The following is a 17,262-nucleotide window of genomic DNA, read 5'->3' on the forward strand; positions in this document are numbered from 1 at the left end:
CGAACCGGTGTCCCCTGCATTGGCAGGCGGACTCTCAACCACTGCGCCACCAGGGAAGCCCTTATATATCTATTCTTTTTCAGATTCTTTTCCATTATGGTTTATTACAAAATACTGAATATAGTTCCCTGTGCTAGACAGTAGGTCCCTGGTGTTTATGTATTTTTATATATAGTAGTTTGTATCTGCTAATCTCAAACTGCTAATTTATCCCTCTCCTCCCCTCCTTTCCCCTTTGGTAACCATATGTTTGTTTTAGACACATTCTTCTAAGTAGTGATTCTAACCATAGTTCAGTGGTCCCTGAAACCTTAACTCAGGAGCCGATCTACACAGAGCAAAGCGGGCCCATCTACTCCTGACATTCCTTCCTGCCCCCTTCCCTCCAATCAGCCAAATTTAGTGGCAGAAGGGAAATAACATTTTTTGAGACCCACTTATAGACCTGGCACTTAAATTATCTTCCCAATGGATAAACAACAAGGTCCTCCTGTATAAGACAGAGAACTATATTCAATAGCCTATGATAAACCATAATGGAAAAGAATATTTAAAAAAAGAATGTATATATTAATATAACTGAATCACTTTGTTGTACAGCAGTAATTAACACAACATTGTAAATCAATTGCATTTCAATAAAAAAAATTTAAAAATTATCTTCCCACAATGCCATACAAAGTATAACCCTTCCTACCTGTGCAGTGACCAGAGTGAAGTCAATTAAACCTGATACCACCTCCCCCAAACTGATGGTCTGTCCTGGTGGCCAGGCCCATGTTTGGTTTAGGAGTACGACACTCAAGGCTCCAGGCAGGCAGTTGTAGCCCCCAAGCCACTGACCAGGGGCAGAGCTGCTCTGATCAGAAGTGTTCCTATGAAGTTGTCCAAATTATGGGCACCGAGCGCAAGTGCATTTGATTTTCCCCTGGAAATTTTGGCATGCGCTGCTTTGACTATTTTTACAGTAAAAAGCCAAGGTACTTTGGTGGGGGGTGGGGGGCGGGGGGCGGTGACGGGAATCAAACTAGCCAAAAGCGCTTTTGAAGAGTGTGTTGTCAGTTAGCAGATTACACTCGTTCCAGAAGCGCTCAAGTCCACTGCAGCAGGGGAAAGTCCTTGGACATCATAAACTCTGTTTCTGAATGCTTGGAAGCACTTAATAAAGATGCGACTAGGTCCACCTTTGCACCTTGACTGAGAATAGAAAGCAGGTCCCCCAAAATTTCATTCCATGGAGTGATGATGGCTCGTCTGGAAGGCCAGACACAGTCACTGGCAGAGGCATCAAAATCCTTCCAGTCCCGGGACTTCCCTTAACAGTGGTTAAGACTCCACACTCCCAATGCAGGGGGCCCGGTTTCGATCCCTAGTCAGGGAACTAGATCTCACACGCATGCCGCAACTAAGAGTTCGCATGCCGCAACTAAGGAGCATGCCTGCTGCAACTAAGACCCAGTGCAACCAAATAAATAAATAATAAAAGAAAAGTCCTTCCAGTCCCAAGTGACTGGGGCCCAAAACGTCATAAAGATGTCTCGGAAGAATGTAGAACGTATTCTAAAGGGACGGAAAGGATGGGAGAGAGGAAAAAACACAGAAAGAGCTGGAAACCTTCACACAAAGGGAACGGGAGGGCAATGATACAGCAAGTCAGCTAAAACCTCTGAAGATGATAACCTCACCTGCTCTCTTGAGAGATTACATGAATGATGGCAACTTGGCATCAGCCAAAAGAGTGAGTCAGAAAACACAAACCGGGCTTCCCTGGTGGCGCAGTGGTTGAGAGTCCGCCTGCCGATGCAGGGGATGTGGGTTCGTGCCCCCGTCTGGGAATATCCCACATGCTGTGGAGTGGCTGGGCCCGTGAGCCATGGCCGCTGAGGTTGCGCGTCCGGAGCCTGTGCTCCACAACGGGAGGGGCCACAGCAGTGAGAGGCCCGCGTACCGCAAAAAAAAAAAAAAAAATGCAGACCAAGGTCATCAGTCACAGGTCATTCTGAAGAGACTCAATCATGCTATTAACTTAAATGTTTCCTTAAAAAATCTTGAGAGAGGGGTTTCCCTGGTGGCGCAGTGGTTGAGAATCTGCCTGCCAATGCAGGGGACACAGGTTCGATCCCTGGCCCGGGAAGATCCCACATGCCGTGGAGCAACTAAGCCCATGCACCACAACTACTGAGCCTGCGCCCTAAGGCCCGTGAGCCACAACTACTGAAGCCTGCGCGCCTAGAGCCTGTGCTCCACAACAAGAGAAGCCACCGCAATGAGAAGCCCGCGCACCGCAACGAAGAGTAGCTCCCGTTCACTGCAACCAGAGAGAAAGCCCGTGAACAGCAACGAAGACCCAATGAAGCCAAAAATTAATTGATTTTAAAAAAGAATATATGTATATATATGTACAGCTGAATCACTTTGCTGTAAAGCAAAAATTAACACAACATTGTAAATCAACTAGACTTCAATTAGGAAAAAAAAAGGAAAGAGAGTTTGTTGACGGTTGTATAACCTGAGAGACTCAAGCTCAGTCTGAAGGGGGAAAACACTCACAAGTAAAAATGGCTGACTTAGAATGAGAAATCCAGGGGATTCCCTGGTGGTCCAGGGTTAGGACTCTGCGCTCTCACTGCCAAGGGCATGGGTTCAACCCCTGGCCGGGGAACTAAGATCCCACAAGCTGCGCGACAAGGCCAAAAGAAATTTTTAAAAAAGAATAGGAAATCCAGCTTTTCCCAAGTGGCCCCTTTGTGCCTGTAACTCAACCTGCAGCCCAACGCAGTGCCCAAGAAGGTCAGGTAATTTTAAATGAACCATGGGTTTCTGATGCTTTGACATCTGGAGCCCTGGGAACCCTGGGTAGGGTGCCCCTCCCAGGGCTGGCCACTTCTTAGGGGTAGTAAATGACTAGCCTAGAGTATGCTTTTCATAGGCAAACTAACCTAGAGTCCATACTCCAGTCCATCCCCTGCTCTATCAGGTTTTCACAGAACGTCACACTCCAGGCCACCAGTCCCCTGCCCTAATCACTCCAGAGCTGGGTGGGTACCAGACACCTAGGGACAGCCTTTCTGCCCCAGAGCCAATTCTAAACCTGCTTTCTCTGCCTCACCCATTCCTTCCCCTAGAGACCACCAGAAAGGGTCTTGCCCAGATTCTCCCCTCATTCCCTCTGCCTCCTGACTGACCCTGGTGCCTCTCCCTAAGGCCCTCCACTCCGGAACCATGAGTAACAAACTGTCTTTTTCATGGTAATGTCTCCTTATCTTTTGGCCTCACAATGCCTGAAAAATAAAACCTCCATTGAAAACAGATCGGACATCCCTGGCCATCAGGTCCCCAGGGGAGCAAAAGGAAAAGCACAATGATTCAGGGTAATGTGGAGGCTGGATTCAGATTTACAGCAGCCAACCTCTGAACATGTACCAGCACGGCAGGACAGCTGATGTGTCTTCTCTTTAAATTAATCCTGATGGAGGCCAACTCCATTTAATGTGTTGCTTCATTGATGCTGCATTTGTTCTCATATTATAATTTCTAATATAGTGTTTCTGGAGGTCAATGAAGAAATGTTGCCTGCCATCAGTAAACAAAGGATGTTGCAGCCTCAGCCGCTGCAGTCACCCCCCAATGATGCACCCCGAGGAGACTCAGGGTGAGAAAGTATAGTATACTGACCCTAGGTAGCTAAGGTGCATACCAAAGGAGTGATTTCAATCAGCCCAGACTCTTGCATCTTCCCATACATAGAAAAGCGTTAAATTCCTTACCTTGATCTGTCTAGTTTTCTTTAATTTTTAACATAGTTCTCTTTTTTTTTCCTGCACCACACAGCTTGCGGGATCTCCTTTCCCTGACCAGGGATGGAACCTGGGGCTCTGGCAGTGAGAGTGCCGAGTCCTAACCACTGGACCACCAGGGAATTCCCTTACATAATTCTTAAGAATATGTCATTCCTAGTTCATCAGACCCCGTGGAATTAGACTGTCTAAGTATTCTATCTTAATTTAATTAAATGGTCCACCATTGCTTGAAGCATAACTGACATGTGACATGACCAGGAGACCTTTGAAACATTAAAAATCATTTCTCTACGCTGAGCTTTGATAAGAAATCTGTACAAGGAAGCTCCTATTTATTTCAATAAATGTTGGTCTTAAAAGCAAAGAAATAGGGACTTCCCTGGTGGCACAGTGGTTAAGAATCCGCCTGCTAATGCAGGGGACACGGGTTCGAGCCTTGGTCCGCTAAGATCCCATATGCCTGGAGCAACTAAGCCCGTGTGCCACAACTACTGAGCCTGCACTCTAGAGCCCATGAGCCACAACTACTGAGCCCTTGTGCCACAACTACTGAAGCCCATGCGCCTAGAGCCCGTGCTCCACAACAAGAGAAGCCACCACAATGAGAAGCCCACACACTGCAATGAAGAGTAACCCCCGCGCGCCACAACTAGAGAAAGCCCGTGCGCAGCAACAAAGACCCAACGTGGCCAAAAATAAAATAAATTAATTAATTTAAAAATATATATATGTTAAAAACATTATTAAATAAAAAAACCAACTCAACAACCAAAACCCCAGCTCACTTCTTAGTATTTTTATTAGCTGATTAATTCATAAATGAATTATGAGGAGTTGACATCTGGGAAAACATTTGTTCCTTAATTTCTGGGTTTTTTATTTAAGCTTTGTTGTGTGGTTTATAAAATCCTTTGCTGAGGAAACATTTCCAAATTTTATGGAGCCAAAATAAAGTATCCTGGCACAGCAAAAACAAACAACAATAACCAATACCTCAGTTAATTCTCAAGACAACACCTGAAGTTGTTCTGTATTTTACAGAAAACACAGTTGACAGGTTCGGTAACTTGGGAAAGAACAGAGAGCCAGGAATTGAAACATGGGTGTATCCAGCTCCAAAATTCCTGGCTTTCAATCTGCCACCAAGTTTCTAAGAACGAATAATTAACAGCATTATCCAAATTGGTGTTACCAACAAAGAGAAAGTTTGTTTTGTTTTGTTTTGTTAATTTAATAGCACATGCTGGATATCCTTCATGGATATACATAAGGATCTACTTCATGCTTTTTATGGCTGCATATTCTAGCAAATGAAAGTCCCCTGTTCAATAAGTTATTTTGGGGCAATATGATGGTCATTTGGAAAGTAACAGAGTTGGATTCCCACCTCATTCCTTCCATACCAAGATAAGTGCCAAAGTATGAAAGACCCAGGTTTGGGGGTGGGGGGGAGGACAACATTTCTAAAAAACAAGTGAATAAAAAAAATTTTTTTTTAATTTTTTAAAAAAAGGAATTCCCTGGAGGTCCAGTAGTTAGGACTCGGTGCTCTCACTGCTGGGACTGGGATTCGATCCCTGGTCAGGGAATTAAGATCCTGTAAGCCGCACAGTGTGGCCAAAAATTTTTTTAAATTAAAAAAAAATTTTTTTTTAATTTAAAAATAAAAAAAACACAGGTGAATACTATTAAGATCTTAAAGTGGAGAAGGCCTTTCCCAAATGGGATGTGAAACATTAAAATTCAATAAGCCTGATCACATAAAAATTTATTAAAACTTTTATTATGTAAAATAAAGAACAAGCAAATGAAAGAAAAATGAACAAAATATATGAAAGCATGGGAAAATATTTCTAACACATTATCCCACATATGAAAAGAGCCCTTACAAATAAATAAAAAAGGATGAAAAATCCCACTTGAAAAATAGGTAAATCAGATGAAAAGCAAAAAAGCATAGAAACAATCAAATCAAATATGAGAAAATATTCAGCATCATTGAGGAAGTGAGGAAGGTATCAAGGAATACCTTATATTTTCCCCACTAATTACCAAAGGTTAAAAAGTGTTGGCAAAAGTATAGAAAAATAGACATTCTCCATTCATTCAAAGAAGTTCTGTGAGCCAGGCACTGTATTAGGACTAGCAGTGAACAAGATACCCAGGTCTCTGCCCTCGGGGAGTTTATGTTCCAGGTGTGTAGGGATGGAGGAGCAATGGTGAATGAGGAGGAAATAAACAATTATTCAGATAGTTATTGTTCGTAAAACTACAAATTGGTGCAACTCCATTGACTCCATTGCATGGCAACATGGCAGATGCTATCAAAATGTTGTGCCAGCCATTCTATTTCTAGATATTTATTCTACAGATACTGTCACTCCTGTTTAAGCACAAAGATATGTGTACATGGATGATCAGTGGAGTGCTGGGTGTAATTATGAAAAAAAGGGAAACAAACCTAATGTTCCTCAAGAGAACAAATTACACGACATCCATACAATGGATCACAATGTAACCAGTAAAGATCAGCTTTTTTGTTTGTTTTTAATGTACCCACATGGAAAGACTTTGAGGATACACTGTTTGGTGGGGGGGTGGGGGGAACCAAGTTGCTAAAACAGTACACATAATATTATCTCATTTCTCTTACAGAGACACACATTCCTATAAGTGCGTATGTATGTGCGCCTATATAATTAGACATACATTTAATGTATGACAGAAAAATCTGGGAAGTGGGATTATGGGAAGCGTTTTAGAGCACAAATTTCTGTACTGTTTGGCTGTTCTGTTTAACAAGAAGTATGTGCTACTTTTACACTCAAACAATAAGGGAGAAAGCATTAAAGAAAAATAGTAATGTATGTAAGGGTCATTTGGTTTCCTCAGTTTATATTCCCAAGCTTCAGGCTAAAAATTAATCTGGAAAGAAAACTTCAGCTAAGGAGGAAGGATAACAAACAAAGTAACTAATCCTTTGCCTCATTCCTTAAATTCAAAGTCACTGATATAACTGGGGAGAGGGGAAACTATGTGGCGTACCATTTGCCAGACATTTGTTCTTCACTTAATTTTCAAGGCAACGCACAAAATGCGACCCTCACCAATTCCACAGGTGAGGAACCCGAGGATTCTAGAGGTTAAGTGATCCCCCTAGAGCAGAAGCTGCCTCAGTTCTAGGATCTGGGAAAACAAGACTTCCCGCTGGGAGTTCTTATCTCCTGACCATTCCCTCAGGTCATGGTGGGCGGAGGCATGGGGAGCGGGGGTGGAGTAGGAGAAACTGTAGGGTTTTGGGTGTTGTTCAAGGAAGCATTTTCTCCCGGCTCCATTTCGGCTCCTTCCTGGCCTTCTTCCCTGCAAGGCTCCTACGCGCCCCCTCAGAGCTGCACCAGGCGTTCCAGGCGGCAGGCATGGCCCCTGGAAGTGCCAGCCTAGAATCCTGCTTGTAGGGAGCCCTAGGAAAAGCGGGTGCCTGCCCCTCCCAGAATTCCCTTTACGGTCGCATCAATGCTCAACCACTCCCCCGAAGCGTGACAGATTTCACCCCTCTCGGCCTGTAAAATGGGAATAATACATTTTAGGGGAATTACTCAAAAGAGAATACCAGGGACTTCCCTGGTGATCCAGTGGTTAAGACTCTGTGCTCCCAATGCATGGGGGCCGGTTTCGATCCCTGGTCAGGGAGCTAGGTCCCGCATGCCGCAACTAGAGATCCCTCACACTGCAACTAAGACCCTGTGCAGCCAAAATAAATAAATAAATATGAAAAAAAAAAGAATACCAGAAAGTACTTTGGGAATTCTAAAAGCTAGGGTCCTCACCTCGCAATTAGAGTAATTCCTAACACAACAACTCACATCATGTAAGGGTCCAGCGCTTTCTGTGATCACAATTTTAAAGACAGTATTTTAACATCCTGCAGAGGAGTGTCTCCTACAGGTTATGTCTATTATCTGGTTGTACAGTGAATGAAGAACTAACAGAAAAGGTCAGCAGGCCTTCCTGCCTTTAACGTATTCCAAAGCTACCACCTTTCAGTTCTAAGAGGTACAATTCTTAGTTCTAGAACCAACCCTGTGTTAATCTTTCAATTAGGAAAATAAAGGATTAAAGTAGCAAAAAATAAAATCTGATGACCATGTTAACTTCCTAATAGGACTAGGGGAAACATGTATCCACTTTACTATTAATAATAGCTAATATGTGAGTTCATATAAAGTGCCAGACACTGTTTTCAGTGCTCTTCCTGCATTAACTTATTTTAGCTACGTAGTAGCGCGTACTTGGTAGGGATTCTATTTCCTTCCTTTTACACATGAGGAGCTGGAAGCACTGGGAGGTTGTTTAAAGGATGTGCCCAGAGAGGGCTGCCCAATAGCTCAGCCTCAGCAAGGCAGCGGGAGATCTTGGCTATCTGGTCTGCCTCTCCAGCCATATACATTCATACTCCTCCTCATGTTCCAAACCTTAGTCATATTGAATTGCTTAGGATTCTTCATAAACAGTGTGCTTTAACTGCACCCACACCCTGCCCGTTCTTGCCTTTGCATGTGGCTTTTCTCTCTTTCCCTGAAACATCCTCGCTTTCCGGATTCTTCATAAACAGTGTGCTTTAACTGCACCCACACCCTGCCCGTTCTTGCCTTTGCATGTGGCTTTTCTCTCTTCCCCTGAACCATCCTCTCTTTCCAATGGACAGGAAGTTTTATTCCATGAATGAATGAACATAAGACTGTTGGAAAAATCCATCACTATATTTAAGATCGAAGAGTTGCTTTGGTAGGAAATTCCAAAGTTTTCTCCACAACAAGCCATTCTAGCAAAGCTGTTCTTATCTCAAAGACAGAATTGCCTACACAGATTGCCTGGGGTCCTCTTTCTTCTGATCTCCCTGACTCTCCCACCACCTTACCTACTTCATCCCTTGCCTCCGGCTCCAGCCTTCAGGAAAGATGTCTCCACAGTGACCTTCGGCCACTGACAAAGAGATTGGCCTGGGAGTTTGAAGACCTCCATTCAACAGCTGTCTACCCCTTCACCTTAGGACTCCATTTCAGGGGAAGAGCACGTACTTTGGTTCTCAAACCATTTTCACTGTATCCAAAACTAGCTGTTGGGCTTGATGATAAGACACACACAAAGAACACACCTTATCCAAGCCATGATGTGAGGGCACTGGTCTGACACTGCACTGAAAAATGAGCATCCAATGGTTTCAATGACTTTTTCATTTACAGATCCAGCATCCCTTCCATGTCTTTGGAGAACCTTAAACACATCATTACAAGAAAGAAGACATGGGATGGCCTCAGAGAAATAGTGCCCTAAACATCATAGAGCCAATGCAATAAACATTAAACACTTAATAGCAAACTTTTTAATTAAACAGAAAGGTTTTGACTGTTGACTGATATGTCAAAGCTCCTTTTTTTTTTAAACTGATGCTTATTTGTCATATGACATAGGCATAGAAGCTACTTTAAATAAGGTACATTGAAAAAGATATCAAGTACAGCATTACTGATAATAGCAACAAAAAAAAGAGAGAGGGGAAGAGAGAAAAAAGAGAAAAGTGAAATGGAAATAAAATAAACCATGCTTATTTTTCAATTTTCTGAATATTTACAGAGCATCTACTATCAAGGCACCAAGCTTAACACTTGGGATATAATGTTAAAAACATAGACATGGCTCTGCCCTCACAGACCTTCCATTCTATTATGGGAGACAGACACTCAAGTAATTACATTGTATATTTCATCCCAGCAGTTAAGACAATAATCAGTCCTAAATAATAAGAGAAAATAGTGAAATATTATGCAGACATTTTAAATGATGTCTAAGAGGCTTTATAATAGAAAATATTACAAGAACAGTTTAATAAAAGTAAGAAACAACTTTATAAAGTATATGATCTCATAAATCTCATAAATAAAGTATTTAAAAAATACTTTTAAAAAGTATAGAAGGAAGTATTTAAAAAATACTTTTTAAAAAGTATAGAAGGAAGATTCAATGGTTGTAAAATCCATCTGTAAGAATAGGTGACTGAGAATGGTTAAGAAGAATGATAAAAGGAACTTCTACTCCCAAAAATGGAAACATACTTCCAAGCTACAATTAGTTCAACTAGAAATGAGGCAACAATCAGGTGTACAGGACAAACATCTACACAAGTGTCTGTTTCTGGACCAATAGTTTAGAATATGGCTTTTTAAATGTTTCGAAAGTGGCATTTAAACCAGTGAGAATAAGAGGTAAACTAGGCATTAACTAGTAGGTCAACTATTTAGAAAAATAAGTAAACTTAGACTTTTACATCACATCACAAACTCCAAATGTAACGTATGAAAGTATAAATCCCACTGGTAAAGCTGGGAGAAAAAAAGAAATAAGTATATTTTATATAGTAATAATCCAAAATCATCATTAAATGACTAATTATCGTTTCCAAAAGAATTCCAAGCACATTGCAATGTGAAAATTTAGAAACCATTACATGAACTTTAGGAAACCACTAAGCTGATTTTGGGGCGGGCAGGCATTCTAAATATAAAAGAAAAATCATTTTAGAAAACTGAAAGACTTGACAATAGATGTTGAAAGTCAATTTCTATCCATGACATACATCTCACACCATAAATATAGTTATCACAAAATAAATATGGTTAAATGGTCAGGGAAAAAATTGTTTCCAATATACGGCAGCTAAAAGGTTAATATTTTTCATTTAGGGTATGCTCTTACAATCTGTGAGATGGAACCATCCCAATAAGAAATGTGCAAAGAACATGAATTTAACTGATGGAGAAATTTAAAAGACCAATAAATATATTTTAAATATTCAACCACATTAGCAATGAGGTTACATTTAAATGCTAGTTTAAGATGAAGCCCTGTGGGGACTTCCCCGGTGGCGCAGTGGGTAAGAATCCGCCTGCCAGTGCAGGGGACACGGGTTCAATCCCTGATCTGGGAAGATTCCCTGATGCTGCAGAGAGACTAAGCCCGTGCGCCACAACTACTGAGCCTGTGCTCTAGAGCTTACGAGCCACAACTACTGAGCCCACGCGCCTAGAGTCCGTGCTCCGCAACAAGAGAAGCCACCGCAGTGAGACACCCGCGCATCGCAACGAAGAGTAGCCCCTGCTCCCCGCAGCCCGCGCGCAGCAATGAAGACCCACCGTAGCCAAAAATAAAATAAATAAATTCATTTTAGGAACATATTAAAAAAAAAAAGAAAGACCTAAAGCAAATACACTAAAGCAAATACACTAAAAAGACCTAAAGCAAATACACTAAATTAACACAGGGGCAACTCTTTCTGCCTCTTTTATCTTCTCTATATTAGCAAAGGATAACTCTTTTAAAAAGACCTAGTGTGTTGACTACCAAACGTTGTTGAAAGTTGACTGAAAGAAAGGAGGGATGGGGTGGAGGGAAGGTAGGTGGGGCAGTCAAAGGCCTTAGAGATGGGGGAGGGGGGAGGCGGGCGCGCTGGGCCAGCAGCTGGGCCTCTGACCCCAGGATGGGCCAGGAACAAGAACCACTCCTGACCTCAGCTCTCTGTAAACCTCACCCAGTTTCTTCATGCTGCACTTAGGCAAGAGAGCAGAGGCCCAGAGGGGAAAACCACTGCTCCAAGATATACAGGTTGGTAGCGTTTGACCTTCTGTGAAAGAGAAGGGAAAATGGCCAAAGCCATTCCGCAAACAAGCACAGACACACAGAAGCATTCTTCCACACGGCCAGCTCACCTGCCGCCAGCAGTCACCAGCCTCAGCAGATGGAACACAGATCTCAAGGCCTGAGCCAGGCACCCGAAAGCCGACTGAGCTTGGCTTGGCGACCAGCTGAGGCCCCAGAGCCACCCACAGGGATAAGCATGCCCTTGCCCCGGCCACGTCCACAGGCCGATGCCGAGCCACCTGCTGATTCTGAGCTGGTCCCTGGCCCAGAAGCTGGCCAGTTGAGCTGTCAGAGGTAAGCCTGATGGTCAGGCTGGACTTCCGCCCCCGGCTGGCTCCCCAGGTCGGGAAGCCAGAGTTCTGCAGAAAGGAGGCCGCCCGGGGAAGATAAACTGCAACCACACTGCCATCCCCTGCCCTTCCAGAAAGTACTGCATCCCCCTGCCCCTCGGCTCTGCTCACTTTAAACACAGGGGCAACTAATCCACTGGATGCCAGGGCGTCTGAGGTGACCCAGAGGGGAAGGGAAATAAACACAGGCACACAGCATATAGAAAGCACAAAAACACCATCGGTTAGGCCACTGGTCCACGGGTCCTGATAAAGGACATCAGAAATGGAACAGGCACTTCACACGCCTTCATCCTCTCAAACCTCACAAAATGACACTTCTCATTTCACACGTGAACACATTGAGGCTCAGAGGAAAAGTCAAAGAGTTGGGAAGCACTGGGGCTGGAAAGCAAAGTCAAACGCCTGTGCCATTTCTCCCAGGACACGCTTGTCCCCATCGCCACAAAGGGCTCCTGCCTGGCACGTGTGGAATCCGGCCCCTGGGCTGCGTTAGGATGGGCCTTCCATCACTGCCGGGTGCAGTTCCAGAAAGGGCAGCTGACCTTGTATACCAAAGGTGCTCAATCTACGTCCGGGAAAGGACACCAGGTGTGGTCCCAGCAAGTAGTAATTATAAGTATGGTTGCCAATCACTGAGCATCATCTGCTCCCTGGAGGGCCCACATGAGGAATGTGAACCTTCACTCATTTGGCTTGAGTGAAACATAGCTGATGTGTCCATTTCTCAGATGAAAACACTGAGGCTCAGGAAGTCTCACAGCTAGGACACCAGAGCTCCTTTCCCGAACCCCAACTCTCCCACCCTGACAAGATAACAGGCCCAAATGGGTCATTCAGGTCAACTCCCCACTCCTGGGCGGTCTCGCCGGCCCCCAGGCTCCACCCTGGCCCGGTGCTCCAGAACTACCTTGGTTGAGGTAGGTCAAAGTCTCTTCGTGCAGCTTCACAGCTGGGGACGTGGCGGCACACAGCACATACTGCAGGGGTGGCAGGCGGGCCTCGTTCTCGGGGGACAGCTGGGGCTCCTCCTGCTTGAAGATGGGCAGGGCGAGGACGTCGCTGCAACACAGGAGGGAGGGGTCAGGAGCAGGGTCCCCAGAGCCCATTTGCAAAGACAGGGCCAAGTGGCCAACCTTGGTGTCAAGGGCAACACAGCCCAGCATGGTGCAGCAAGCGGGTTCAGCCTACCACACTGCGTGTCACAGATACTCTAAGATGCTTTCCAATGAGGGAGACCAATCCTGGATGATTCTACTTTCACGCCAAGGCCTTCGAGAGATTTAGTCAGATGCCGCCTGGTTGCCATCCACAAGAGTCTGGCTTTTAGAATAAGAACCCGAACAAAATTTTTAATCTTTTTCAATAAACTGTTCCAGTTATTGGCCACTTCTCAGACCAAGACAACTTCCTGTCCTCCGGACTCTGTAAACCATGCAAATGGAGAGACTGCTTCACCCACCCAAACTGAGACAACCCTCCACCTTCTAAAGAAAAGGACAGCTGGCCCATAAGCCCTACTTTAAGGGTCATACTAATAGCTCCTAAATGCAAAACAAGAAGGACCTTGGTTTCTGTTCAGTTTTCTTATCCAAATGGAAAATACTGAGATGCTCAAAGATCCTCTTCCTCCACCTCTAAACAAAAATCCCCATCAGATCCAAAAAATCAGCCTCACATCAGCCTAGGACTGGAGAACTTGTTTCTGGATGTATTTCTTAAGTGCCTTCCCAAGGAAAATAGAAATCCTTGAGAACATGAATGACCTGAAAGCAGGAGAGACTTGGTTAAGCTCTCTGGATTACAAACAGATTATGGCACGGACACCCATGCCAAAAAAGTGCCCGTGCCCTTATCTTAATAACCCTCTACCCTCGGAGCATCCTGGGTTCTGAATCAGATTCACTGACCCCACTTCACTATATAAACAGCAGAGTCACTGGTATAATCTGCTCCTCATACAGCACCACAAACGAGCAGCTCGAAAACACAGACCCGGCACACACCCCAACATGTCGCAACAACTCTCAAAAGGAAAAGTCTGGCTTGGGGCTCACGTGGAAAACCTCCACTGTGGGGGGCCACCCCTGCCACCATCCATGGCCCTGGCTCTCCCACCCCACACCTCCCTTTGCCAGGACTGGGGCACACTCCCAGCCCAAGAGGTTATCTAGGAACAGGGGAGAAGCAGGCAGGCGTGCTTCCCGGGCGGTTGCATAATTTTGTGTTTGCCCAGACCACGTTAAGTTAATAATCCATGGGCTGGTGCCTTTAAATTTAAAAAAAGGGAGGGATGCAGGGGAGGAGGGTGGGTAAGAGCCATCACTCAACAGTAACTTGTTTCAAGCCTGGCATCCTTATTTGCTGAGGAATAAAGTCACCAGGACATGAAACAGAAGGAGGGAAGAAGGGAGTACAGGCCACTACCTGGGAAGGTGAGACAACTTGCAGAGGTGCTGCTCAGTGAGGAGAGGACCAAAAAGAAAATGCACAAACTAAACAAAAGGACAAGCCCTTCGCTCTAGAGCCAGGGGCACCAGAGGCGTATTCACTGACCCTCACCTTTGCGTTCACTGAGGTCAACCTCTCCAAGGGTGAACACCCCAGCTTCCAAGAAGTGAAATTAAAATAGAGTGTGGGGACTTCCCTGACTGTCCAGCGGTTAGGACTCCGCGCTTCCACTGCAGGGGGCGCGGGTTCAATCCCTGGTCGGGGAACTAAGATCCCGCATAATGCTAGGCGTGGCCAAAAAAAAAAAAAAGAGGTGGACCAACATGCTTCTTTGTCCATGCTCCCCAAACGACCCCAGAAGCCCATACAGCTTTATGGCACCTTTCACCCCAACTCACACCCCACCTCACCCCGCTGAATGCAATACCAAACTCCTAAAAGGTACTCCCCAAAATCCCATCTCCGGAGCAGGGGCACCTCCCGCCCAAGAGGAGAATTATTCCCTAAAAGGATGACATTTTCGGTATCCAGGAAGTTTTAAATACACTCACTTCTCCACTCAGGGTCACCTCCAAACTTTTATTTCTAAGCTATGGCAACATACCGAATGGCCACAAACTATAAAATTCAGGCAAAATCACACCTAAAACTGCATGGTGCGGTACAATAAATGTATCCCATTGTAGCATTTCAAGTAAGCGAACAGACACAGCCTTCTGCCAGGGATTAACATCTGCCCAGCAGGGGACTTGCCTGGCGGTCCACTGGTTAGGACTCCACGCTTCCACTGCAGGGGGCACAGGGAAGTAAGATCCTCGCGAGCCGCAAGGCATGGCCAAAAAAAAAAAATCTTCCCGGTGGGCTTAACATCCCCCAGAGCAGTCTCCCTCTGGTGACAACACAATGGTCTGCAGAGAAGCCATCAGTCCTTAATTAAGACCCTAGACTTTTGCCATCCCTTACCACTCTGGCCCATGATAAAACACAGCAGACACATTACGTAAACCCAATCACTCCTTTGCCTTCTGAAATGGGGACGCCTTCAGGGACGACTACTGGACAAATATCTATCAAAAGCCAGGATTTCCAAATCACCTGTACTGCTAAATCTGACTGGGAACTTCTAGAGACCAAAAATAAAAATAAAATAAAGCATGCAGGACGGGCTCTTACTGTGGGGCGGTCTGTACCAGCGACTTCCCACCTAGGTCCCACAATTCACTTTCTCTGAGCTCACACCAAATGCCCTTTGGGTTAAATTAGGCACATTTCATAAACTGTGACTAGGATGGAAATAAAGACAGGCTAAAGCTGGTTCAGGCGAGTTCAGAAAGTGAAATGACCGCCCGGCCAGCTGCACAACAGGGAAAAACAATCCTCCAGGAACTGAAGCTAAAGGAGATGCCACTTCCTTCAAGGGGACAGGGGAGAAAACTTTGCAAGACAGGCAGGACTTACTTTTCCCTTTGAAGAGCACTAGTCAAATCCCTGCAGAAGAAGAAAGATTTCCATCAAGGGCAATCAACGTGCGGGCCTCGGGCCTACACACGCAAGACCACCTGGTGGGAGGGGGCACCCTGTCCCTCCCAAGCCCCCGCCCGCCCCCGCCGGCCCGCGAGGCCCAGGGCAGGGCCGCGCTCGCCGCTCACTCGCCCCTCGGCCGGAGCAAGGACACTGGGGAGGACGCGAGGCTCGGAGAGGGACCGGGCGGAGAGGGGCAAAGAGCAGGGAACTAGAGTCCCCGGGACAGGCTCCAGACCGACGGCAGGAAGTTTCCTCTTCTCCGACGCGAGCAGGGAGAGGAGAGACAGGGAGGCGGACGGCCCCGGAGAGGCTGGGGCCAGAGATGCGCGCTCTGCGCCCGCCGGGGTCGTCGGGGAAGCAGCCCCAGCGGGCACCAGGGTCCACAAACCCGCCTCCCGGGGGGCGTCCCCAACGCTGAGCGTCGGGTCCCGCTGGGGTCGGCCCGTCGGTCCCAGGCGGGACTCTGGGCGGGTCTCCCTCAGTCCCCCAAGGGCAGACAGCGGGGAGGCGAGGGCGCAGCGGGGGCGCTCGGGACCCCCGGCCCGGCCGCCCCGCTCCCGGCCCGCAGACCCCGGCCCAAGCCCCTTACCGCAGGTAGCTGCCGGAGTTGTGCTGGTTGTAGTGCTCGGGCTGCGTGTGCCAGAACAGCATGGCTGGGGCTCCGAGCCCGGCCCGACCCAGGCGCGCGGCGGACGGGACGCGGGGCGCGCCGACCTCTCTCGGTCACCTGCCAGCAGTGCTCCCGACCGCTGGGTCAGCCCGCCCCCGCGCATTTATGGACTGCCCTGGGGGCGGGGCCTCGTCCGGACCCGCCCCCAGGCCGCGCGGCCGGGAGACGGCTCCAGCGGCCGCCTCACCTGGTGACCCGCACGGGCGCGTCCTACCCGGGAGCGAGCGCGCCTCCAGGGCGGCGACCGCGAGCGGGCGGCGCGGCCGCAGGCGGAGGCTGAGGCCCGGGCTCCATCCCGACCCCCGGGGGCGGGGCCCAGGTAACCATCACCGCAGCCCCGGTGTCACCGACGCGCCTCCTCCGCGCGCCCGCTCGCGCGGCCCCAGGGCGGATGCCCAGGGCGGGTCCCCAGAGCGGTACTGCGGTTGGGGAGAGGCCGCTGTGAGCTTGGATGTCAGGGACCCCGACCTTGCTCTGCCTGCCCCCTTACCTTGCTCTTGCTTTTTCATAGCACTGTGACACTCTCAGAAATCGTATTTTGTTTTGTTTTTAATGTATGCTTGTGTATGGATTGTTTGTCTCCAAGAGGGCAAGGCTTTGGACTCTCTAATTCACTGTTTTATCCCCACCGCCTAGAAAAGTGCTTGGGACATAGTGAGTGCTCAATAAATATTAGCTGAATAAATATTTTTAAAAAGAAATGCATCAAGTGAGTAATCAGAGAAGGCTTCCTAGAGGACGTGACCTTGAGCTGAGGCCTTATAGATTCAGA

At 46.8% G+C, this 17,262-nt stretch overlaps 1 protein-coding gene and 1 non-coding gene across 2 annotated transcripts in view; both read right to left on the reverse strand.

Annotated features, from left to right (window-relative positions):
* TFCP2L1 (transcription factor CP2 like 1) overlaps positions 1-16,471 on the reverse strand; it is a 57,859-nt gene extending 41,388 nt beyond the window's left edge. The window contains exons 1-2 of the mRNA XM_007456357.1: positions 16,410-16,471; positions 12,756-12,907 (exon numbers count right to left, since the gene is read on the reverse strand). Coding sequence (XP_007456419.1) covers positions 12,756-12,907; positions 16,410-16,471 — 214 coding nt within the window. The remainder of the gene's footprint in view (positions 1-12,755; positions 12,908-16,409) is intronic.
* TRNAE-CUC (transfer RNA glutamic acid (anticodon CUC)) lies at positions 3,847-3,919 on the reverse strand. Its single transcript has one exon. It is a non-coding gene; the product is annotated as a tRNA-Glu (tRNA).
* Positions 16,472-17,262: the final 791 nt, after the last annotated feature.

Source organism: Lipotes vexillifer, unplaced genomic scaffold (genome assembly GCF_000442215.2).
Source record: "Lipotes vexillifer unplaced genomic scaffold, Lipotes_vexillifer_v1.1 scaffold3, whole genome shotgun sequence".
NCBI classification, from domain to species: Eukaryota; Metazoa; Chordata; class Mammalia; order Artiodactyla; family Lipotidae; genus Lipotes; species Lipotes vexillifer.